The sequence below is a fragment of the Dipodomys merriami genome, unplaced genomic scaffold, assembly GCF_024711535.1.
Source record: "Dipodomys merriami isolate MVZ:Mamm:240054 unplaced genomic scaffold, mDipMer1.0.p SCAF_2, whole genome shotgun sequence".
NCBI lineage: Eukaryota > Metazoa > Chordata > Mammalia > Rodentia > Heteromyidae > Dipodomys > Dipodomys merriami.
In genome coordinates this window covers 90,856,711-90,884,371 of record NW_027203381.1, presented here as the reverse complement: position 1 = coordinate 90,884,371, position 27,661 = coordinate 90,856,711, and the positions used below count along the sequence as shown (strand labels likewise).

Below are 27,661 nucleotides of genomic sequence, written 5' to 3'. Positions count from 1 at the left end.
CTTCAAACCTTCAGACACTCAGATTATACAAAATTTGATACATTACAGTTCATGAAATTAAGGATTCTATGGAAAGGTGGTCTTCCTTTACTGATTTAGGTCAAGAAATCAGATCCTTTCTGGATTGTGTTTTGTGTCACTGGCATGAAACAAATGAAAACTTGGTGATTCTTTAACGTCCTTCCTAATCCTAACTTTGAAAATCAAACAGACTCCATCCCTCAAAAATACAGACATCGGGAGATGGGAGGGCAGGGAGAGGGCAGGGATGGTAAAGGGAAACAAAGGAGGAGGCAGCTATGCTGGATAAGAAATGTACTCATTACCTTGCTCATGTAATTGTAACCCCTCTTTACAGAATTTTCACAATAAAAAAAACTTATTAATATAAAAAAACAGACATCATGTGTGCAATTGTTTCTATATAGTTGCAGAATGTTTCTGGGCATTATGGAATCTTTCAGTGAAGTGCTCTGGTTGGTAAAAACTTGATGTTCTACTTTTAAAGTTATGCCAAAGTGATCAAAGTGAGCACTATCAGGTTTATGTAAGACTGACAGGACATTCAAAAAACTGAAAGGAAAGAGAATACAGTAAAATATTCTATGCATATGCTACAAAATTAAGAAAAGTGAGAGAAGGAATAGGATGGGAGGGATGAATGAGAATGGTGGAACAGTGATATTCATCAAGACACATTGTATTCAGAAACTTCTTTGTTGAATGCCAACTCTTTTGAACAACTACTTAAAGCTTCTTTAACAATATTTTTAAATGACAGGAATAAAACAGAACTGCAGAATGTGTTTGATATAAAGCTCTTGAGCATTTACAAAGTAAGTTTCTATTTTTTCCTAGCTGAACAAAGTGAAAAAAGTCTTAAAAGAACCTTAAAATAATCTGCCTAGGTTTTTACATAGTTCTTTATTCAACACCGTTAAATACTTTTAGCCTTTGATCTTCACTAAGCCTTATTATTAACAAAAATGGTTTCTTTTATTTGAATAAGTTTGAATCTTAAAAATATAAATTGTATATATACATAGCTCTTTACCTTCTCACTGAGAATAACTTACTTCCTAGAAAACTCTGCGTTTTGTTACTAGAGATTGTGCCATTTATTTTGCTCCTATTTAAAGAAACAATCAACACTTTCTAAACATGCATCCAAGAATCACTTCTTCCCAAAAGAACAATTCTAACAAATTATGTACAGCTTGCTAAATTAGCCCAGTCTCTGTGTGAATTGCATTTCATCTTGATATTGGCTGAGCTTGTTTTGTCTGTTTTCACTTTAATTAGAAATATGAGAAGGAATCAAGCTGCTCATATGCCTCTTTCTCTCCAGAAAACAATTCCTACAGGGTGCAGGCATGCACTGTGGGGCTACTGAGCCACTTAAGAACATAAATAAGAGATAGACCAGCTCTGGTAAGAAAGTTGTCTCCTCTGAGTATTAAATTCTTTGGCTTTATAGGACAAAGCTCAAGGGAATTTGCCTCATGATGCTTTCCATGGTTCCATTCACAGAAGACTCAGAGAAAGTGAATTCAACAAAGTGGAAATAAAATTAAATATCTTGTAAGAATTTCAGCAAAACTTGGAGACTAAATAACAACTTACTTAGAGGGGACTCAAAGTAGTCAGTGATTTAATTATGTCAGATTCATGATTCATTTAACAAATATATTCAGGATAATTACAGTATCATCATAAATAACCTGTGTAGCTGGCATATAGCAAATGTATCTTGCATAGAGGTTTGCTTTATTTTTGAATTCTCTGCTAATTACAATTCAGTGGTAAATGATACAGAAGACCAGACAACATATTTTATTTTATCATCATCTATATTTTATCACTTACATATTTTATCATTTCTGTAACTAAAAGACACTTTCGAACTCAGAAATAAAAGTCAGGCATTTGAATCCACTGCCAGAAGATTTGTTGCTTTCCACTACACATTAGGGACTCTTAAATCTTCAAGGTGTAACAGTTATTTTCCCTAGGGATTTTTTAAATATGCAGCACATTGCTGCTCTTAAATGCTCTCATGTATGCTTCTTTTTTTCATGTATGCTTCTTACAACTGAAATTTCCACTTGGAAGTCTTGTCCTTTGAAGTCTCATCATAAGAAAATTGCAAATGAATTGATTTGCAATGTAACCTCAATAAAATTATCATACACTGATGCTTGGGATAAGTACATTTTTTCAGCTAGTTTTTTGGGGGACTTTTTTCGGCTTTGTGTAGACTGCTTTAGCATTTAGAAACACTTAGATTTAGAAACATTTAGATTCTGAAGGTTGTGGCTTCAAATCCTGGCCACATAAGTTTCATGTTTTGTGTTTTTGTCAAGATCCTTAAACTCCCAGTGTATCACTAATCCTACTTATTACAGTGAACAAATCATCAGTCTGCAAGGGCAAATCAGAAGATTAAATGAATTAATGCATGTCTGTAAAATGAATGTCCACAGACTAGCACCAAACACACTACAGCCCTTATAAAATATTAATTATAGCCAGGCAATGAGAACATTCCTGAAATCTCAGCTACTCTAAAGATAAAGTCAGGAGGAATGAGAATTTGAAGCCAAACTGGAAAAGTTAAGGACACAACCTCAAAATCAAAACAAAGTAAAAATCAAATTGCTGAGCATATGACTCCTATGATAAGAGTGCTTGGCCAGCAAGTGCAAGACTGTGAGTTCGGATCCCAATATGTAAAAACAAAGTCATCAATCCATCTGTACTGACTTAGAGGTAGTTATTTTAAATTATCTGTGCAAAAGCTATTTACACAAGCATGTTTACTGTAGCTACATATAAGTATTTGACATGCAGTGTAATTTGGTTTTGAGTCTAGATATTATGCAATATTTCAAGACATGGAAAAATTCTGTTGCTTTTTGTTCAAGTGTTTTCTAAGAGTAACTACATTATTGAATATTCTATCCATTTCTTTCATATACTTGGAAATCAAGAACTCACCAATGGTTTAAAACACATTTGCTTTTAACTTGACTTTTATTATACATATTATATATTGTGTATTGTATATATCCATATCTAGATATGGAGATAATAAAAAAAATCAAGAAGCTATTATAAAATCTCTCATATTAGTAAACACTTGGAATCTGGTTAGTGTGTTATGTGAAAACATTATCTAGCATAAGGAATCATTGACAGTATCTTTTAATGTCTACTTGACATTCCTAGTCATGGAAGAAATCTTTTTTGCCTTTATGGTAATTGGTGGTATGGAGAAAGACATTGCTAGATATTACTGAGTTAATTCATGTATATGGTATACCACTGGTCTACAGAACTTCAGGAAAATTGTCTTGTTTATTTCCCCTAACACCCTTTGATTGGCTCTCAAACAAATACAAATTAAGAAACTAGTTTTCTTAAATATAAAGCACACCCACCTAATTCTTTGCTCTTTTGTTAAGGAGACTTTCAAATAAGAGGTCCAGTGTATACATTTTGTTTTTGGTCAGTTATGGGGCCTGAACTCTGGGCCTGGGTGCTGTCCCTCAGCTCTTCAGCTCAAGACTAGTGCTCTATCACCTGAGCCATAACACTACTTCTGGCTTTTTCTGCTTATGTGGCGCTGAGGAGTTGAACCCAGGGCCTCATGTATGCAAGGCAAGCACTCTCTGAAGAGCCACATTCCCAGCTCTGGTGTATACATTTTACAGTGAATGATTTGGTATTGAGATAAAAACAAAGTGGAAAAGGATTACTGCTGATAAGTAGCAAAAAGAAAAGCAGAAGGAGATAGATCTGACCAAGAAATAATGACAGGATGATAAGCCCAGTTAGGAAAGGTGAGACCCCCTCACTGAAGGCAGTTGGCTAATGGGAAGAGGTTTAAGGTTTTGGTTTTTTTGAAATAAGTTTTTTATTGTGAAAATACTGTACAGAGGGGTTATAATCACATGAGCAGCAAGGTAATGAGTACATTTCTTACCAAGCATTGTTGCCTCCTCCTTTGTTTTTCCCCTCTCATTCCTTCCCTCCCATATCCACAAGTACATTCCCCCCTCGCTCCCCACCCCTGCCTAAATTGTAAACTTCGTTTTTCAACATAGCATCTTGTGCATCTCATTGTTGCAATGGGTCCACCTGTATCCCTATTTAAACAATTTGTTTTTTCCCTTCTGCTCCCCAAATTATACCAACATCAAATACAGTGAAAACAGGGGTTTGGTTTAGGGGTTTTATCTGTGAGTCTTTCTTTTTTTCTTAGATAAATTTGAAAAGACACAGAGTTCTAAGATAGATGGCTTTATACTACCACTTGCCAGTTCTTTCAGTTAGACCCTAATTTGTCTTTTCTGTATAATTGGATAATATTAGAATGTAACAATACAAGTAAAATCCTTGCAAGCACCTTTGACTCTAAGACTAAAGTTATTAAGGAAATGTCACATAATTAAAAACAGCCACAAGGTGTTCTTCTGACTGAACTGTTCAGGACAGACTGCAAAGTGTCTGAGAATAGAGGTGAGGCCGAACGAGGCAATTACCACAGTAGCCCCTTTCTCCCTCAGGACTATAATCCATCATCATTCAAACTGGAATATTCCTCACCCAGTGTCTACATCTACTCCTATCTCTAAGCTGAAACCAATGGCTCAATTAGATTTCATGACAAATTCTCAGGTTTTAAATCTAGAACTTCAAGATCTCTGCTTCCAAAAGTGCTGACAGTTCATTTGACCTCAATCATTGCTGACAAAGTTCTTTATTCATATTTGGGGTGAAATTAATGACTTTGAGTTACATTGTAAAATATGAGTTAATACTCACTACAAATGGAAAACTTCTTTGGGTTCAAATTCTCAGCATAATAAATCAGGAGCCCTATTACTACATTTAACCTTTAGTGCGTCTTTCCTTAAAACAGAGATTTAAATGTAAAATCTAGCATTTGCATGTATTGTAGTAATTTATGATGGCCACTCTTTGTAACCCGAAAGTCTTTGAGTTCATTTTTAAAAAAGACATGAATTTCAATGAGAGCCAATATCTTCATCATCAGCAATGATTTCCCATAGTTTCTGTCTAGAACTTTCTTGTATCATAAAGAAAAACCATGTGCTATCTAGATTGTGTTGCCCAAAATTCTAATAAGAAGCAAGAAATATAGAAGTAAAAGGTAAATATTTCATATATACTTATTTCAGGTAAATACCATTTTCCCTTCAATTGAAATTTTATCTTTTAAAGTTGGGCAATTGTGCAGAACAAATATATTCTTTTATTTGAAAGAAATCAAACTTATATGTGTCAAAAATTCTAGTAACTAGAAGTATGTCAGGAACTGGAACAATTGATATGATAAAACAAGAAATAAATGATGTTCGGTTTCTGATCTTATATTCTGCACTAGACTACAAAATCAGTTACTTATTTTTCATGAGCAACCATCATTTCTCTCTTAATCAAATTTGTGTCCAATATAAAAATGATCAGGAGCTCTTACAAATCCTGCCAGCTTTGTCACCTTCATCAATCTACTGGAATTTTTTCTGCTTGAAATTCCTTAAAAGCTGACTGTGCCTAATCATTTTATAGTGTCTTGAAGAGAATGAATGAATATCTCCTTTCTGCTTTGTTTTAGGAATATTTTAGAAATGTCCCCTAAATAAGTAAGTGAACAAAAAATTGCTACCCTATCGTGGAGATTGTATCCCAACTGCAAAAACAGCAATCATATCTGCTTAAAACCTATTTTTGCTGTTTGATTGACTTCTTAGAAGAGGCTGGAAGACAAAGATAACCTAATCTAAACAAGTGGTTGGGAGGATGGGGGAGAGACTTTAGGGGAAAAAAAAAGTTTAATTCTCTGGTAATTTGCATTGTAATTCATGAGATGCCATTAAGAATTGGAGAATACATGTGCATAATATGAGTGTACTTTTATAGAAGCAGGTTGGAAAATGAAGTTCCTATTAATAAAAAAAAAAAGCAGATAATTCAGCTACCACAGCTGGAAATCTCTAACTGCAGCTCATATTTCTGTAATTGCTATAATCTTTGTGTGTTCTCTTGCTCTTTTGCAGGCAGACCAGTAATGATTGTGGTAGAATATATGGAAAATGGATCCCTAGACTCCTTTTTGCGGGTGAGGTGCTCTTTTCTGAAGGCATTTAAATAAGCTATTCTGGATTCTGTATTTGAAATCAGTTATCATAAATTAATTTTTGCATAACATTGTGTATTTCTGTGAAGTATTGCAGCATTTTCTCCAGGGTGCATGTCTGGGATCCTGTGATACATTAGAGTATTATTAATGGGGGATAGGATATATGCTTAAAATATAATTGATTTGTCCTATAAATCACGTACCACACTAATATATGTGTGTACACATACATTCCAAATAGTGCCCTCATGATGAATGAAATTAAATGAAATTCAATTGCCTCACACAGCCATTCATTTTGGGGGGTACCATTTTACAGTTTAGTGTTATGCTTTATGTTTTATGAAGCCCACACCTTAAATTTCAGTATATTTACCAACAGTATCTCAAGTGCATTTCAGAAAACTAATTCTGCCAACTATTTTTCATGTCCATGAATAAAGATTTACTGGTATTCAGTCATGCTATTATGTATATATTTGTCTGTAGTTGCTCAGCACTACTGTGGCAGAGTTGAGAGGTTATAATAGAATGTATGGTCTGGAAAGCCCCAAAATTCTGAATTCATCCTTTTTCATACAAAAACTTGCAGATTCCTGGACAATAGGAAGTTAGTTTCTAAACCTGACTGCACTCTAAGTTCCTACCAACTTTGACTCTCAGGTTTATTTGGCTGTAAACTTAATTTCTGACTACTCAGGAAAAAAAGAAAATAAAACTCCCTTAGTGATAAATTTTTTGGATACCAATTTTATATAACCTTTGTATTTTTTCAGTTGGTGAGAGGGCTTAGACTCAGGGCCTGGGCACTTTCCTTGAGTTCTTTCACTCAAGGCTAGTGCTCTACCACTTTGAGCCACAGCTCCACTTCCAGTTTTCTAGTGGTTAATCGGAAATACTAGTCTCGTGGACTTTCCTGCCCAGGCTGTCTTTGAACCACAATCCTCATATCTTGGCTTCCTGAGTAGCTAGGGTCAGGCTTGAGCCACCAGCACCTTGCAAATCAAACTTTTTAAGATTATTATAGAGTTGATATTCAGAGTGGCATGAATCAGGTAATGAGTAATGAATATAATTCTTTTGGGACCATATCTCCCCATCCATCCCTTTCTCCCAGTCTTTTCCTCCTGTCCCCACCTACAAGACATCCACTTTATGTTCCACATAGTGTCTACTGAGTATCACTGTTGTATTTGTTCATCCTTGTTCCACTTTTTATGTGCCCTACAGTACCCTCCCCCCAAAAAACAAACTTACAAACAATACAAAGGGAAAAGGAAAAATAAACAGCTCCAATTACAAATAAAAAAAGTCTCGTTTGTTTTTCTTGCAGTTCATTTCATAGAATATTATTTTATGTGATCATCTATACATAGCTATTGAGCCTGTGTCTACCAATCATATCCTCCTTTGGCCTCTGTATGTTAATGACTAAGGTTCTAAATGATTGCTCATGTCCCAGTGTGTATGCATATATATATATACATTATATTACATTAAAATATTACATTAAAATAATACATTAAAATATTAACAAATTATACATTATATAACATATATAATATATACTAATATGTATTATAGATTGCTTATCATATATAATAATATATTATTGTTTTTTTAATACAATGTGTTTATTTGTACATGTATAGGCACATTCTAGTTACCACAAATGAAGGAAACTATGCAGCCTATGTTTCTTTGGCTCTGGCTTACTTTACTTAACATAATTTTTCCAAGACTTTCCATTTCCTTATGAGTGGTACAATATCATTCTTTCTTGTTTTTTTATTGTCAAGGTGATGTACAGAGGGGTTACAGTTATATAATGTAATAAGTACATTTCTTGTCAAACTTGTTATCCCTTCCCTAATTTTTCTACTATAATCCCCCACGCCCCCACCCTCAAGCTGTATAGATCATTTCCAACATATTGTCTTATGTATATTGCTGTTGCATTGGTTCCTCCCTTGTCCTTTGTCTCACAATTCTGTTGCTCCCCTCCCCTTCCCTAATTCAAATAAAAATATATACAATACCAGGGTACCAAAATCAAATACAGTGACAACAGAGGATATATCATAGGGGAGAGAATATACAAAAGAAACAAAAAGCTGAGGAGGTGGAGGGAAGGGATGATAGGAGAAAAACAAAGGAGGAGGCAACAATGCTGGATAAGAAATGTACTCATTACCTTGTTCATGTAACTGTAACCCCTTTGTACAGTATTTTCACAATAAAAAAACTTAATTAAAAAAAGAAACAAAAAATCACATAACACATTAAAAACAACAACAAAGAAAAATCTCTTGTGTCCATATTTTGATGTTCATCTCACTTAGTGTCATCTTATATGGTCAGATGTACATAGCTATTGAGCAATTCTGCTCATCTGCTAAGATTATCCCAGACATCTACTAATTACTGCAAATAAGGGAAAGCATGGACCTATGTTTCTTTGGGTCAGGCTTACTTCACTTAATATAATTTTTTTCTAAGCCTTTCCATTTCCTTATGAATGGGGCATTGTCATTCTTTCTGATGGATTGATTAATAGAATTCCATTTTTTATATATGCCACATTTTCTTGATGCATTTGTCCAATGATGGACATCCAGGTTGATTCCATGTATTGGCTATGGTAAACAATACTGCAATGAATATTGTGCTGGTGGCTTTAGTTTGGCCTGATTTGTGGTCCATCAGTTAAATGCCCAGGTGTGGGATTGCTGGATCATACTGAAGCTCCATGTTTAGTCTTTTAAGGAACCTCCCTACTGCTTTCCAGAGTGGTTAAACAAGTTTACATTCTCACCAACTGTGGAGTATCATTTGGCCACATCCTACCAACATTTGTTACTATTAGTTTTACTGATAATGGCCATTCTAATTGGTGTGAGGTGGAATCTCAAAATATACCTAGAACTCAAAAAAATTAACCCTCTATCCCTCCCGCACAGTATAATCCCTGTTTTCACTGTATTTCATGTCGGTATAATTTGTGGAGGGGAAGGGGAAAAACAAATAGTTTAAATAGGGATACAGGTGGACCCATGGCAACAATGAGAAGTACAAGTTGTTATGTCGAAAATGAACTTTACAACTCTGGTAGGGGGGGGAGGGGAGAGGCGGGGTGGATTGAGGGGGGAGGAAGATGGGAAGGGATGGGAAGGGGAAACAAAGGAGGAGGCTACAATGCTTGATAAGAAATGTACTCATTATCTTGCCCATGTAATTGTAACCCCTCTGTACAGTATTTTCACAATAAAAAATAAAAATAAAAATAAATTAACCCTCTGCAAAAAAGTAAACCTTCAAAAATTCCACAACCCAATCAATAAAGGGACTAAATATTTAAAGAGAGACTTCTCAGAGAAGGAAAAAAGAATGCCCAATACACACATGAAAAAGTGTTCAACATCTCTAGCCATAAAAGAAATAATACTTTTTAAGTGACTTTTCTTTAAAAGAATACTTTATATAAAAATTATATGTTTTGTGGTACAAACTAAGAAGGTGAAAATGGACCAAAAACATATTTCAAATTATATTCATATTTTAAAAGCTGTCATATGCTTGGAAGAACACAAAATTATCAATCCAGTAAATATTTTTCTTCTGTAGAAGGCCATAAAATTGAATGACACTGTATTCTTGAAACTGTACCTTATAAGAGAAATGACTAATTTTCTGTATTGGGGAATGGATGGAATCCTGGAAATTGGGATGTGTTATCTTAAATGAAATGTTATTTTGTCTCTTCATTTTCCCGCCACATTATTTGGACAAGTTTCATTTGCATCTCATTTTCCTCTCTTGCTTTTATTTTTACTTATTTTTCTGGATTCATGGCCTCTTCTTCCGCCTGTTTTCAGCGTTTTGCAGTAATGATATATCTACACTGCAACTGGACTTGATACCCAGATCCAAGAACAGAAGCTCAATTCAGCAAAATCTCTATATAGTTATACAGCAGTACCACTTTCTCAGCACATACTCTCAACTGAATGTGCTACTTAAGGCAGAATGAAATTCATAGATGTTTGAGTCATGAACTATTTGTTTTATTTATCGATTTCTGAATGTGTTATTTGGCCTTGTATTCATTTCACCTGTAAATGTTTTCATTTATTTTAAAATAATTTAGCAGAAGCTCCTATGGTACTTGAGAAAAATGGATACTTAAGCCTTCCATAATGTTTATTCATAAACACATTTTATCAAATACATATCAAAATGAAACACCATATAATGATGTTTAGGAAAGGCTGGTTTTCTTTTTCTTTTCTTGTCTTGGTACCAACTGTACCAAGTCTGCCAAAGCAGACTATAATGACAAAAATACAGCAGATACTCAATAGAAATTGCTGCTGAACATCCATGAAAGTAACTGTGACAATCAAACTGAGATCTGTTAGTTTCAGATACACTTTTTATTCAAATGAATGCTTAGGTAATTATACTATGTTGTGAGGAAACAGCAATATGTTAGAAATGAAAGATGCAAGAATTCTATTACTTGCTTTTGAATGGCATGTTTCAGGTCAGGGAAGATTGGTTTACACCTATAATCCAAGCTACATAGAAAGCTGAGATTGAAAAAAAGTACAATTTGAAGCCAGTCAGGGAAATAGCTACCCCATCTCAAGAAAAATAAAAAAGCCTAGAGTGTTGTTATATTTCTGTAATCCCACCTAAGTGAAAGTCATAGGTAGAACAATTATTGGCCAAAGCGCACTGTGGACAAAAATGCAAAATCCCCCCCAAAAAAGCAGGGGATGGCTCAAGTGGTAGAACACCTGCCTACCAAATAATTCTCTGAGTTCAAACACAGAACAGGTTTTTTAAGTAGTATGTTTTATTATTTAATTTTTGTAAACATTTTCAGCTCTATGCATTATGTAGGTAAGATATTACAGGAGAGTCTGGTACAAAAATTACTTGTTTAATTGATGACAAAGCACTGTTCCTACTACTAGAGAACATGAACACCTATATTTTTGGTTCTGTCATGGGGTGTTTGACCTTGGATCTACTACATATTTCTCTCTATAGAAGCAGAATACAAAGATATACACCTCGTTGCTAAAATTATTCAATAGACTAGAGCAAAGTCTGTGAAACAGTACCTGACACTTCATAAATTGCTGACTTGTAGCACCTGATCTCATGTATTATGAGCTCTTTAATTGTGTACAACTTTTTCTTATAAGTCCACAACCATCTTTTCTGATGGCCTGTGGCTCTCTCTATATGCAATTTCTCCTTAAAAAATTTCATAATTAAAACTCAAACGGAAAATCGCATCAATGAAGAATAAAGTGAACATTTCCATCTTGGCCTTTCACAATATTCTTACTTTCCTTGGTCATCATATCCCTTTTATGCTAGAAACTCAAAGTGCCTTATAAACTTTACGCCAATACCAGGCACTCAACTCCCCATAGCAAGCAGAAATAAAATATCTAAATGTATATAGCCTATAAATTCTCAAAACTGGAGTCATTTTTCCAACTGCTGCTTTAGAATTTGATAATCACAGCTTCTGTGAGCACAGAGAGAAGAAAGTAGCTGAATGCATGGCATGGTGGGGGAGCCATCGATGGCTCATTAACAGCCTTCTGTGCTTACTGGAGGCAGTAAAGATTTCCCTGTGGTCTCCTACACTATGTGAAAATCACTTCAACTTGCTCTTTTATTATGAAGGAGTGGTAGCACAATGAAGTACAAGATTGCAATCCAGGGCTGGTGACAGTGGCTGGCTGTGACATTGTGCCAGATTCCTCTCATTGCTTGGGTTCTCTGGACAATATTCCAGATAAATACTGGCAATGGGGAAGTGTTGATCAAGTGTGAGAGACTCAGGGAGGCGGGAAGGGAAGGAGAGAAAGAAAGAAGAGAAGAGAGATGGGGGGGAGAGAAAGGCCCTCTGTGTGTACCTGGTGTTTTGGTTTTAACCTTAAAATAAGTGCAGTGCAAGTTAGTGAGGAATGAATCATCCTGGCTGCCCACAACATGATAGATATTTCTAATGTATAGATATTTCTAATGTTTCTGAGGGAATGCACCCAAGTGTCTTAAGTATAACCTTGACTATCACCCTTGTGTAGTCTCTTTTTAACTACCCATATGAATTTCATGAATAATTTTGTGGCACTTACCTGGAAACTGCTTGTATCCAAATATTAGGAGCTCATTTGTATAAAATATTAATTATCAAGCCAATAAAAAGTCACATGGTCTTGAGACAGATATCATGTACCACCATAAATATAATACCACTGATATCTATTCAAGATAGTGTATTGTGTTCATAACTCAGACTCCTATTCATATCTCAAGGTTTTTACTTGAGAGAAAAGACATATAGCTATAGATGTAGATATATTTATATAGATAGATATAGATATTTAGCACAGTCATGTGGTCATCTAAAAAAAAATCAGGTAAAGGATAACAAAAAAAGCCAAAATATAAAAGAATTAGATTGAACAAAGAAACCATAGCCCAAAATATGCTCAGGGAAGGATTATTGAGACAAGGAAGAGAATACACAAAGTGATGCTCTCTATGGAAACAAGAATACAGAGAGGATTGGGATGGATTGGGAGTTAGGGAGAAGTGAAGAGGCCAAGTTAGATCATCATGAGACATCTATGGCCACTCAGTGAAATGTCCAGACAGCAATCAGAAATGCTCAGCAGAAAAATCTTGACTGATATTAAAGAGCATAGAGGTGACTATTTTTAAAAGCCGAGACATGATATTTCCTAGGAAGAATTTTAGAAAAAAAAAAAAAAGGTGTATAGAGTTGGTCAAGGAGAGAATCTTCTATCCATCTTAGTTTATTAGTTGTATGTATGTATTCTTCTTCCAAACTTCCCCAGTCGTCATCTTTAGTCTTGGAGAAAATAACTAGCATGTTGAACCTAAATTCATACTGAAGAACACAATGTTGCATGGCAGAGGGCTTTGGGCTAAAGTAACAGTTCAGATAATAGAGTCCGGTTTGTAGAATGAGTACAACATTAAGTCAAGGATGCTAACAAGAACTGGATCATAGTAAAAGTAACTCTTAGATAAGTCAATTGAAGAAAGGTAAGTAACAAGTTGGTTGAAGAAAGACAGATCCTGATGAGAATGATGTTTTATACATAGAAGTCCTTATTGGGTTAAGAAAAAGAGAGAAGTATAGTTACATATGAGGATAGGATAAAATGAAGAATGTAGACAGAGAGTAGGGCATTGACAATAATGTGCAGAACTCAGATAAGGCCATTTAACAAGAGATGATTGTTAGTTCAGAATTTTATGAGATGGTTGTTAAATTCTTAGTAGCTTAAAATTGGCCAAGATGGGATTTAGGCCAAAGAAATGGGCAAATGCTGCAAGGTAGACATTGTGTTTTTCTTTTCTCTGAAGAAACCAAAAGCAACTTAACAACACAACCCTAAACCAATGCCTAAATTTTTTGAAGTGAGTTTCTTTCAGAGATGACAATGACCAGGTGTCACTAGCTAAAGTAAAAAATTCTAATAGCTTTCATTAACTAATGCAACTAACATTTGTACATGCTTCCTGAGCTCGGTATTTTTCCAATGTCATGAATTAACTTACCTATTACAATTTAAAATATTATTATTATTATTATCACCACCATCATCTTCATTTTACAAATGGCAATACTGGGACAAAAGAAGTTATGTAATTTGTCCACTGTCAAACAGTGGGTATTATTCATTTGTATCTCTACATATAAACATATTGACAGATAGGAATTGGCCAGGCTCTATACAGACAAGAGCAAAACAGAAATTAGAAATCTGATGGGAGGAATATTCTTAGAGGAAGAACACAAGACATACGCTTATGTGCCTCTGGTCATATACAATAATATTTATCGAAATGAACGCCAGGAAATGGAACAAAAAAAATCTAATGGCAGTAGACATGAATGATCAGATGCTACTTTTATGGAGAAAAAGAGAGAAGTGGAGATGTGGAGAATGAACAGTGAAGAGTTCTCTGAAAAGTGGCATTTGTGTACTCATTAAAAAGATAGTGAGGGAACAAGCCAAAGTATCTGTGGAAACATATTCCAGGGAAGAGGAACAGTAATGACAATGTCCTGACATGGCCAAATGCAGAAGCATTTGTTTCTAAGTAAACTGCAAGTCAATCTTTATATGTATTTGTGACCCTCTACTTTGTTTGTTTGTTTTTTTCTAAGACAGTGACAATTTTTGCACTGTGGTCACTTCACAACAATTAAACATGAACCTTTCCTCAACTGTAAAAATAAAATAAAATATATAGTCTCCCTATTATTGATCTATAGTATAATTTAGAAAGTGAAAAGGGTAAAAGGAAGTCAAATTTTATTTAATAAGGGCAAAAAGGGATGCAAATTTTGAAAAACTGTATTCTCAAATCTGGCTGTATACACATTCATTCAATTTGAAATTCTTTTAACAACCCCAATTTGTAGGCTGGACTCTAGACCAATTAAATTAGAATCACTTGGAACAAATAGAGCAATGTGTGTCAAATGTTTCCCCATTTGAATCTAATAAGCAGATGAAATGGGGTCCTGTACATTTTTATTATGACTTTGACTTTTCTCTGAATCATATAGGAAGCCAATGTAGAGTTTGCAATACAGTTATAAAGTGATTATGAAAATATATTCTAAAAGGATCACTCTGGAAAGGGTACAATAAAGGACAGATATGTGCAGAAAAATAAGGGTTTTGCAGACATCTAGCTAAGAGATGAGTATAGCTTCAAGGATAGTTACAGTGGAATTGATGGAAATTGTCAGGCATTTTTAAAGTAGAACGAATAGGAATTTTTAGTAAATTAGAGAAAGTATGTAAAGGAAAGGATTCAAGAACATTAATGTCAATAGTAAGCAATTAATAAGAACTTTCTTAGCTGAATGTGTTATATGATGACCTGACTAACAGCAATAAAACACCTAGAATGATGTCTTTCATATAAGGACATGCATACAGTGTCATCCAGTATTATGCTATATTTCAGGACAGGTAAATAAGGATTCTCTTATTGCATCCTACTCTTTTTAATCAAGTGACTAAAAATAGCTGTTTGCTATTTTTAAAAGTGTAGATATACTTCAGGAATAGGAATATTTAATAATACATATAACTTTATATCAGCATTTCAAAAACAATGTGAGTCATTTGAAGAGTTCCTTGAACAAATGCAAGGCAAATATTAATTTAAAACATTAAAAGGATCTTTTAAATATTTATGCAGTGAAAATACAAATCTAGTAAAGATGGCACTTTACCTTATGCTCATTATCTATTAATAATTAAAGCTGAATTTTATTAGCACACTTTTCTTGTAAATTGTACAAGGAGGATTCTATTCATGCCAAGGTATAAAAGTGAACTTAATCTAAATCACATTCATTTCATGTTCAACCAGGGAAAAAATAAAATTGCATTTACTCACCTGTACTGTTTAAGTTTTAAGATTATAGTTTATTCACATGTTAATTTTTATAGAAAAAATATGAAAAAATTAACACTAAGTAATGTTATTAGTTACTATGCCACTTTAAACTTAATAATAAATTAAATAAGCCAGACATTGGAAGCTCATGCCTATAATCCCAGCCACTTAAGTCACTGAAATCTGAAAACAGCCTGGCAGAAATCGTTAAAAAAAAAACAAAAAACTCTTATTTCCAATTAACCAACATAAAAAGGTGTGGCTTAAGTGGTAAAGCACTAGCTATAAGTAAGCAAAACAAAGCAAAGCTCAATTTCCATTACTAGTGGGCGCACGCATGTGCACACACACACATCTAAAGCTAGTGAGATACTAAACACTCAAATATTTGAAATCATAGTACTCTTTTTTTATTTGTCTACTTGTCTATTTTTAATAACTTTTTTATTGTGAAAATACCATTCAGAGGGGTTACAATTACATGAGTAAGGTAATGAGTATATTTCTTATCAAGCATTGTTGCCTCCTCTTTTATTTCCCCTTCCCATCCCTGCTCTCCCATCCCCGCCAGCACCCTGCCAAAGTTGTAAAGTTCGATTTTCGACATAACGTCTTGTACATCTCATTGTTGCAATGGGTCCACCTGTATCCCTATTTAAACAATTTGTTTTTTTCCCTTCCCATCCACAAATTATATGTCTGAGACAAGCAGAAACGGTCAGATATGTTGATGTTAGGCAAAATGAACCCCAAGATAAGAACTCAAATGGTTTTTCTTTCTTGCTATTGTTTCTAACATATTCATAAGATGATTTCTTTGTTGCTTTGTATGTCCCTCCCCCACGGTATAACCCCTGTTTTCACTGAAATCATAGTACTCTTATAACGAAGTATAAACATGGTTTAGCTTCTTCGTTACAGGGAAGGTATCAATATTTTCCTTGAGAAAATTAGTCTATTTTTAATTAGTTTCTCTATATTAGTATACATTAATTATAAAAAATGAGTTTCAGTGAGAATCCATAAATATGTGAACTTTTATTTTTAAATTAAAACCTAGAGTATCAATATCTATCAATTTATCTCTTTAATGATTTAGTACCTTAATGTGCAATATCATTTGAAGAACCTTTTATCAAGAAATTGCATTTTAAAATTCTTTTTAATTATCCTCTTGGATAAAAAGCTTTCTACTGATTTTCTATTGTCATGTACTTTATAACTAAATTGATAGCTATAGAGTGATTCTATGCATTTCCTACACTCTGGTATGGTTGTCTCTCTCTGTGTATTTAGGCTGCCTACAACAGTTTTAATTTAAAGAATTAAATATGGAAGCCTAAATTAGGGTTGCTCAGCCATGCCTGAAAGCCAGAATTTCAATCCTAAAGGGATTTTGTAAGAGACATATGCAGACCTGAGCAGACATATTCTACAAAACTTTTCATGGGTACACTAATTATCATCTGCTCCTAAAAACCTTCAAATTTTCTTGGCTTTTTATAAATGCAGTACATTTTAGAGAGTGTAGATTGCCTCCATACAAACCTAAGCCATTTTAAAAAAATGTAAAAGAAAAGAAAAATGTTTAGTAGTAAGCTTTCTAAGCGTATGGCATATTATACTCAGATTCATCTTAAGCTCTTAAAATGTAATTCTGAATCCCAATAACATTTTTCACAAATCCATATCTGCTTATTTTCTGCCTAGATTATTTTTAGGCATATCAGAAATGACATTTTTAGTTTCTGATTGAAATTTCTAATTCCTTTCTTGGTGTCCTCTCCAATTATAACTAAAAATGTTATTGTGCCTAGCTCAAGTTCAAACTCCATATAGATTACAAAAACAGATCTTTGAAGGATTTGTTAAGTATACCACATGAAATTATAATAACAATGTACTCATTACCTTACTCATGTAACTGTAACCCCTCTGTACAGTACTTTTACAGCTAAAAAAGTAAAAATAAAAATTTTTTAAAAATTTAAAAATTTTCAACCAAGGAATCTACAATAACCATGACACTTTTCAGTAAAAAGGAGATATTGACTATTATTTTATCTGACTGTTATTTTAAAACAAGAATGACTTGGACTTTTCAAATCTATCAATAGTCCAAACTCTATCTTTTTCAAAGTCAACAGTATGTTTTAAAAAAAAGTTATAGTATGGTCAATCTTATGATTTAGAAATGTATAAGAAATGAATTTTTAACTTTTTAATTTATAGAAGTAAACATAAAATTATATACAAATCAATTGTCCAGAACTTATTTTCCCATAAATATTTCTTTTCAAGATACCACTTTAGTCCCAAGGCAGGCCCATAAAAACCTTTTTAACAAAAGCTTAACATCTAAAGGTTTAACAGCTAAAGAATGCAGTTTCCAATAAAATCTTCCGTCCAATAGGAATTTCTTTCAAAAATGGGAATAGAGGGTTTCCTTCCCCTCTACACGATTTGCCCTAAGCAAAAAAAAAAAAATCTTAAAGGCTATTTTCTTTGTCATCTGCTTCTTTATATTCATTTCCCAGATTCTCAAATGGTCAACTTTTACTGATATAAAACCGCATAGAGTAGGCCATGATATCTTCATCCTTTACCCTGAGGCTAGACCTTTCTCTACATCATACCAGGACATTTAATCTGTATTCTCAAAACTTATCTGGGCATATGGTTATCCAACTGATATTAGTAATATATCCTTCAAATATCATCCTTGTTCTTCAGTGTATCACTTATATGCATTTGCATATACAAATAAGATTTTAATAGTGAACTCACAGGTAGCAGAAGAAAAGTATGGTGGTACGGATAGAGATTTTTTAGACCAAGGGACAATTTGAAAGTAGAAGCAAGCTCTTCTGGTTAGGCTCTTCCTAGATGCCCGTCTTTTTGTCTCTTATGAATTCTTTGTATTTCTGACAACATCTTATTTTCTCAGAGAAAATGCTAGCAACACAGAATCAAGCTTACAACATTTTAGCAACTACTTAATAAAACATATTTCCTGCACAACAATCTTTCCCCTTCATGTCAAAATCATACCAAACTTCATCTCAGCCTCCTGTTTTTGTCATTGTGCTTTTAAAGGCTGGTGCTGTTTCTTAGAATTTGTGATTAGTGTAATGAGAAAACTCTTCTGATGTACACATGTATTAAATTTTCATTGCTTCATTTTAGGTCTTACCAATAAAATTCATCTTGGGCCATGTCAACCCTTCCAGCATGCTCACCCATCCTGCCTAACCCACCCCTTCCCTCACTTCTGTTAAGTTTTGTAAGATATACATTGAATTTTCTCCCCCATTTCTTCTTACTCTGTCATTATCCAGTAGTTTTTATTGCACCAGATTTGCCAGGAATCTTTTTTTTTTTGTCGCACAGGGGACTATAACCAAAGTCTAGGCGCTGTCTACTGTCCTAGAGTTCTTTAGTTCAAATCTCAGCTTCCTGAGTACCTAGGATTACAAGCATGAGCCACTAATCCTCCACTAAAAGAAATCATTTTTTAATTTAAATTTTATGGTAAAGGTGGTGTACAAAGGGGTTTCACTTACAGAAGGTAGGTAATGAGTACATTACTTTTTGAACAGTGTTACCTCCTCCTTCATTTTCTCCCATTTTTCTCCTCCCAACACCCCTCCTCCCCAAGTTGAAAAGTTCATTTCTACCATAGTGTCTACTGAGTATTGCAGTTGCTTTGGTTCAGCCATTTCTGTGATTCCCCTTCCCTTCCTCAAATCAGATAAACTTATAGCAAGACAAGGGTCACAGAAATTTTAAAAAAGTAAAAAACAGTGACATGAGGAAATAAAACAAAAGAAAGAAAGAACTTAAACAGTGTTTTTTTCTTTCTTGCTATTGTTTCTAACGTATTTATAAGGTATCATATGATGTTTTTGTTGCTTTGTATGTCCCTCCTCCACAGTATAACCCCTGTTGTCACTGTATTTAATGTGGCATAATTTGGGGAGGGGAAGGGAAAAAACAAAATGTTTAAATAGGGATAAAGGTAGACCCATTGTAACAATGAGATGTACAAGACACTTTGTTGAAAAACTAACTTTACAATTTAAGTAATGGTGGGAGGGTGGGGAGAGTGTAGTTGTGGAGGTGGGAGGGAAAAGATGGTAGGGGAAAAACAAAGGAGGAGGCAACAATGCTTAATAAGAAATGTACTCATTACCTTGTTCATGTAACTAGAACCCCTCTGTACAGTATTTTCACAATAAAAAAACTTATTAAAAATTAATAATGTATTGAAGTAAAACAAAATCACAACATAATATAAAAAGATAAGATCCTGATTGGGATTGGGGGGGAGGGGAGAGGCTGGGAAGGGATGTGAAGGGTAAACAAAGGAGGAGGCTGCAATGCTTGGTAAGAAATGTACGCATTATCCTGCCCATGTAATTGTAACTCCTCTGTACAGTATGTTCACAAATTAAATTAAATTAAATTTTTAAAAAAAGATAAGATCCTGGGAAAAAATGAAAATAAAATAAAAACATCCTCTTGTTTTCATTTTTTGGAGTTCATTTTGATAAGCATCATTTCATATGTTCATTTGCACATCACTATTGAAATATTATGGTCCTCTGCTGAGAATATCTTAGACATAGTCTAGTTATTTTATTGCAAATGAAACCATGAATCCTATGTGTCTTTGGGTTAGGCTTACTTGACTTAGTAGTTTTCCAAGTCTTTCCATTTCCTTATGAATGGGATGATGTCATTCTTTCTAATGGAAGCAGAGAATTCCACATTTATACCACATTTTCTTGATCCATTCATCTACTGGCATCTGGGTTGATTCCATATCTTAGCTATGGTGAACAATACTGCAATGAATGTGGTTGTGCTGGTGGCTTTAATCTAGACTGATTTGTGGTCAGGTGGGTAAATGTCCAGCATTGGGATTGATGTGTGATAGGGAAGCTATATGTATATTCTTTTTTTTATTGTGAATACCATACAGAGGGGTTACAATTACATGGACAAGGTAATGAGTGCATTTCTTATCAAGCATTGTTGCCTTCTCCTTTGTTTCCCCTCACCACCACCACCACCACCCCCACTCCACCCCCACACCAAAGTTGTAAAGTTCATTTTCAACATAACATCTTGTACATCTCATTGGTGCAATGGGTCCACCTGTATCCCAATTTAAACAATTTGTATTCTTTTAAGGAACCTCCATATTGCTTTCCAGAGTGATTGAACAAGCTTACATTCCCACCAACAGCATCTGTTATTACTAGTTTTCTTGATAATGGCCATTCTAACTAGGGGGAGGTGAAATCTCAATGTTGTCTTGATTCTCATTTCTTTCATAGACAGAGATGTTGAACATTTCTTCATGGTATATTGACAATTCTTATTTCTTTTTTAATAAATATTTTATTATAAAGAGACTGTAAAGAGGGGTTACAGTTACATGAGTAAGGGAATGAGTACATTTCCTATCTAGCATTGTTAGCCCCTCCTTTGTTTTGTTTTATTTTTGTTTTGTTTTGTTGTTCTTTTTCTTTTTTATTGTGAAAATACCATACAGAGGGGTTACAATTACATGGGCAAGGTAATGAGTACATTTCTTATCAAGCATTGTTGCCTCCTCCTTTGTTTCCCCTTCCCATCCCTTCCCATCTCCCTCTCTCCCTCCACATCGCGTTCCAAAGTTGTAAAGTTCATTTTTGACATAACATCTTGTACATCTCATTGGTGCAATGGGTCCATCTGTATCCCTATTTAAACAATGTGTTTTTCCCTTCCCCTCCACAAATTATACCAACAACAAATACAGTGAAAACAGGGGTTATACTGTGGGGGAGGGACATACAAAGCAATAAAGAAATATCTTATAAATATGTTAGACACAATAGTAAGAAAGAAAAAAATTGAGTCCTTAACTTGGGGCTCATTTCGCTTAAAATCAACTTATCTGACCATTTCTGCTTGCCTCAGACATTTAGGTGGCTCAGTGGTAAAGTGCTTGCCTTGCATGCATGAGGCCGTGGGTTCGATTCTTCAGCACCACATAAGCAGAAAAAGTCAGAAGTGGTGCTCTATAGCTCGAGTGGTAGAGCACTAGCCTTGAGCTGAAGAGGTGAGGGACAGTGCCCAGGCCCAGAGTTCAGGCCCCATGACTGGCCAAACAAAAAACAAAAAAACTTCCAAACCCTCCTTTGTTTTTCCCCTACCATCCCTTACCCTCCCACCTCCCTCATTTGTCCCTGTCCCCCCCAAGCTGTAAAGTTTGTTTTCAAAATAGTGTCTTGTACATCTCATTATTACAATGGATCGACCTGTATCCTGATTGCACCATTTTGTTATTTCTCTTCCCCTACCCAAATCAGAAAAATGTATATACAAGATGCAGGACACTGGAAGCAAATGAAAATGTACATTAAAAACAACAGCAATAAAGACAAAACCTCTTGGGTCCCTGTCTTGGGGTTTATTTTGCTTAACATCATCTTATATGGTCATAGGTACATAGCTTTTGAACTTTTCTGCTTGTGTTATTGCATATACTAGTTATTGCAGAAAAGGAAAACCATGGGACCTATGTTTCTTTGGGCCTGGCTTACTTCACTTAATACAAATTTTTCCAACTATTTCCATTTCCTAACAAATGGGGCAATGTTGTTCTTTCTGATGGTGGCATAGAATTATATATATATATATATATATATATATATATATATATATATATATATATATATATATATATATATATATATAACATTTTCTTGATCCGTTCATCTACTAAGGGAAATCTAGGTTGGGTCCATATCTTAGCTAAGGTGAATAATGCAGCAATAAACATAGTTGTGCTGGTAGCTTTAGTTTGTGATCATTTGGGTAAATGCCCAAAAGTGGGATTGCTGGGTCATAGGGGAGCTCTATGTGGAGTCTTTTGAGGAACCTCCATACTGCTTTCCAAGGTGGTTGAACAGTTTTCACTCCCACCAACAATGCAGTAGGATTCCCTCTGGCCACAACCCCTCCAGCATCTGTTGTTATTAGATTTCTTGATTATAGCCTTTCTAACTGGGGTCAGGTAGAATCTCAATGTTGTTTTGATTTGCATTTCTCTTATGGTTAGAGAGGTTGAACATTTCTTCATGCGTCTATTGGTCATTTTTATGTCCTCTTCAGAGAAGTCTCTATTTAAGTCTTTTGCCCACTTATTAATAAGGCAATTGTTTCTTTAAGGATTTGTTGTTTTGAGGGACTTCATTTTTTGAGTTCTAAGTATATTTTAGATATGAAACCCTTGTCTGTTGTATGGTTAGTAAAGATCTTCTCCCAATCTGTGGGCTTTCTGTTGATCTTGCTTGCTATATCATTCACCAAGCAGAAGCTCTGCAATTTCATGCAGTCCGATTTATCCAGCCTTTCTTTAACTTGCTGTGTTTCTGGATCTTTACTTAGGAAGTTTCAACCTCTGCCAAGAAGTCCTACTGTTTCCCCTCTCCCTTTCTGTAATATTTTCAATGTATCTGTTCTTACATTGAGGTCTTTGATCTATTTGGACTTGATTTTGGTGCAGGCTCTAACTTGAGTTTTCTGCATGTGTGTAGCCAATTCTGTGAGCACCATTTTTCTGTGAAAAATCTTTTGAAGTTAATCTTTTAGTGTTAGATACCAGGACACAGTATTGTAGCTGTGTCCTCTATAAATACATTTTGAATGAGGAATGAGTAATTTCCTTTAATTTTATTCAAGACTACCCAGCTTACCTACTGAATATAGTATTACTTAACACTCATAGTTAAATTTTTTAATATCTATTTTATATGGAGAATTTCATATTTTTTTGCAAGGGCTTGAATACAGTGATAGTTTTTCTTATTATGGTGCTCAGATCTTTCATAGTTTCTAAGGCAATTTGGTTGGTAAGGTGAACATCAGTGTACTCCTATGGTGAAGACTTAGAAAGACATTAACAAATGTTATAACATATTTATTACCCTTTCTTTAATTTATAGCAAAAACATCAGCCACAGAAACTTGCCTTCAAGCATGGAAATGGTTCCAAATATAGCGAATACTTCAGAACTTCTGTTTACTCACAATTATTCTCAGAGAATTTCCTAGCATAAAGTTAAGTCTCCATGGAAAGTGACTCAAGACAATATATTAGTACTTACTGAAAGTTTGAGCAGCTTCATTTTTCTTAAAGAAAAGTGAATGGATTCAATTCAGCTCACTACAGAATATATCTACCTAGTTAGTTCCTGTTGTACAGCAGCTCTGATAGTTTTGGATAATAAAATTGAATTTAACTGGTGACTTGGTTCATGTCACCTGTATTTCCCTCCTGCATTATTCGAATAACTCCTTGCATTTTCTATTCAAATTAGCATATATTCAAGACCATGTAAATAAACTACGAAAAATGACATTTTTGCTGGGCACTGGTAACTCACACCAGTAATCCTTGCTACTCAGAAGGCTGAGATCTGAGGATCGGGATTCAAAGCCAGCCCGGGCAGGAAAGGCCATGGAACTCTTAGCTCCAATAAATGACCAAAAAACTGGAAGTGTTATTGTGGTTCCAGTGGTAGAGCACTAGCTTTGAGCTAAAGAGCTAAGGGACAGAGCCCAGGCCCAGAGTTCAAGCCCCAAGAACAACAACAACAAAAAGAGAGATGTTACTTGTAAGAACTCAAGTCACAAAAGACTAGAATAGGACTCCTGAGAATGCATTAGTTATTGCCAATTGTAGGAGATATTTGAACACACACAAAACTTTGAAACAAAATGAAGTTAAAAGACTAAAAGATAAAAGATACAAGGGTAGAGTAAGTATCATGTCTTTACATACACTGAAAACATTGCATCTTGTTCTATCACTGATGGTCATTAAAGGCTTTTCGCAAGTGACAAGGTGAAATTTGTTTTAGAATTATCTAGTATATTTATTAAAACAGAAAAATGTATTAGATAACATGGTAGCTTTAGGACAGCAAGGCACCCAGATCCTACATTTGTCCTAAGCTTAGACCAAGTACAAGATAAAGAAATATGAAACGTAAAAGTGTCTAGGAATAACTCACCGGGTCAAGCCTGGAAACTCATTGAACAGAGCATGTATTACTACAGAGAAAATGTGCCATGCCAGTGACAGCTCTAATCTGGTGGATACTGTGCTCTAGGATTTGAGGGAGGGGCTGATGGAGCTCTGCAGTTTGCAAAATAGTAGACACAATTATGTACAGCTTCCTGAAACCCATGCCAATCAAGTTCACCCTTTCTGTCAGTTAGAGGGTAAAACCCATGTTTCTCAGCAGTCAGGTTGAGAGCAAAGAAGGAGCATGTGTAAAGACAAACAGAATTTTAGCTACTCATTTCTGAGATAGTGTATAAATATGCCACATTCACTCTCTTTTATTTGAATCTGCCTTTCTGGGAAGAAAACATATGTCATAAAAAAATTCACAGTTTCCTTTTGATTAATTTCCAGAAGGAAGCCCAAAGATATTAAATCGCAGTGCTCTCATACTTCTCTCCTCCCTTTATAAACAATTCAATGCAATTTGAATTAATATTTATCAAGTGCTATACAATACATGGCAGCATAGCAGATGCTGGAATAGAGCAGATACATAAATAGCATAACACTTGTACCAAGCCTTAAGAAAGGAAAACAGCCTATTTTATACAATACAATGGGAATAATATAGCAGTAGCAATTAGTACACTTAAAGAAATTATCAAAAGTTATTTAATTCTGTCACCATTCATTAACCACTGGTCATATTCAAGGAAACTTAGATGGACTAAACTAAGTTTAAGGAGAGTTGACAAAGACTTTAGAAAGATAAATATAGACTTTATTTGAAGAAGAGAGTTGCTTTATTTCTAGATAACAAATTTGTGCAATACCCCATGCATAAAAAATGGTGCTATTTCTCTCAGCCAGACAAAGATCAATGGGTCCTGCTTCTTTAGTTCTTCCAGAGTGTTCTGGTTTTGATGTGATAGTCTCAGAATTCTTGTAGGCTATGGCTCATTGTGCCAAAGTTGCCCATGTTGAAGACAATTTTAGCTAGATTTTTGTCCAACAACTCCAATAGATAAGGATACAAGTTCTCTAATTAGATTGTTTGGGGGCAAATCCCAACTCTACCACCTACTGGTTATTAAATATTATCATTTAATTTACTCTCTTCCAGATAGAGGAAAATAACTATACTCACATTTCCCTGTAAGTTACTGTGAGGATTAAAAAAGAAAATACCTATGAAAACTGTGACCTATTCATAGTTTTATGAATCTTGCCTAATTTTCCCCAAAACAAAGTTGAAGCAAGTCATAAAGGCATTCTCAATAGAGTTTATAATTACTTTTGGAGGCCCTCTTTTGTCATGTTCATGTGTAGAAATGCTGTTGGCTATAGAAAGTCATATTACCCAACGTCAGGACACCTTCACAGTCAGCCAGAATCCAGTGAGAGTCTAGCACTACCACCTCAGTTTTGGCTCAGTCTGAATGATTCCAGGTATAGAACCTCACTATTCAGAATACATACAAGCTTTTATCATCAATGTCCTTTCTGGTTCTGCTGCTGTCCTATCTTGCTTCATTCTTTTCTCATACCTGTTGAGTCTGAGAAGGTGCAATCATAGATTCAAATGTGCTCAAATTAAAGTGCTTCACTACAGGCATTTCTTTTATAAAACAGATTATCTTCTTTCTCCTGTGAGTGTCTATGGCTGAAAACAATAGTACAATTTGGTTACCTTGGTTCATGTTAAGATTTCCATGCTTTTGACCATTCGAACTTTGTACAATTAGCACAAATCCCAGCTTAGCACAAAAAGGCAGATATTATCATAGTGTCACCAATATAGTTTTGACTTTATGGCTCAAAAAATCATAACCAAATGAATTAGAAATTAATAAACATATTTTGTATCTTTGAATGTTGGTAACAAAAATATTTTTTAAATGATCAATTAAAAATTGCCTGGCTTGGTCTGGGAAGGTGGCTCAGTGGTAGAGCGCTCGCCTTGCATGCATGAGGCCCTGGGTTCGATTCTTCAGCACCACATAAGAAAAAAAGCCGGAAGTGGCGCTGTGGCTCAAGTGGTAGAGCACTAGCCTTGAGCTGAAGAGCTGAGGGACAGCGCCCAGGCCCAGAGTTCAGGCCCCATGACTGGACCCCCCCACACACACACAAAATTGCCTGGCTCCATGGCTCATGCCTGTAATCCTAGTTACTCAAAAAGTCTGAGAGCTGAGCTTGCAGTTCCAGCCAGCCTGGGCAGGAAAGTCTGTGAGACTCTTTATTTCCAATTAACCAACAAAAAAAAAGTCAGAAGTGGAGCTGTGGCTCAATGGTAGAGTAATGGCCTTGAGTAAAAAAGCTCAGGGATGGCACCTAGGCCCTAAATTCCAGCCCAATGAGGGGCACATGAAGGAGGGGAAGAGAGAAAAATCAATTAAAAATAACCTGTACAATATAGAAACAACTCGCACACCTATCAACTGGTTCATGAATAAAAGCAGAGTAAAATATTTAACAATAAAAAGTATGCAGTAGCCAGGTGCCAGTGGCTCAGGCCTGTAATACGGCTGAGGTCTGAGATCATGGTTTAAAGTACAGAAAAATCTTGAGACTTTTATGCCCAATTAACTACCAAAACTCTGGAAGTGCAGCTGTGGATCACATAGTAGAGCACTAGTCTTGAACAAAAAAGCCAGGGAGGGAAAGTAGGAGAAAAATGAGGGATGGGGTAACAAGTTTGACAAGTCACTTATGTAACTGTAACCCCTTTGTACATCATCTTGACAATAAAGAAAATCCAGGGATAGCTCCAGTGCCTCAGTTCAAACATACACACTCACATATGCACACACACACACACACACACACACACACACACACACACACACACACACACATACACACACAGAGTAAACTACTGATACATGCTACCATGTGAATCAGCCTTGGAAATTTTTTACAGCATAAACTGTATGTTCTACTTATTGAAA

General features: G+C 35.0%; 1 protein-coding gene across 2 annotated transcripts in view; it reads left to right on the top strand.

The window, feature by feature from the left end:
• Positions 1-27,661, top strand: part of Epha6 (EPH receptor A6) — a 772,033-nt gene that overhangs the window by 629,201 nt on the left and 115,171 nt on the right. For both annotated transcript variants that reach the window (XM_070030423.1, XM_070030424.1), the window contains exon 13: positions 6,084-6,145. In XM_070030423.1, the coding sequence (XP_069886524.1) occupies positions 6,084-6,145 (62 nt within the window). The remainder of the gene's footprint in view (positions 1-6,083; positions 6,146-27,661) is intronic.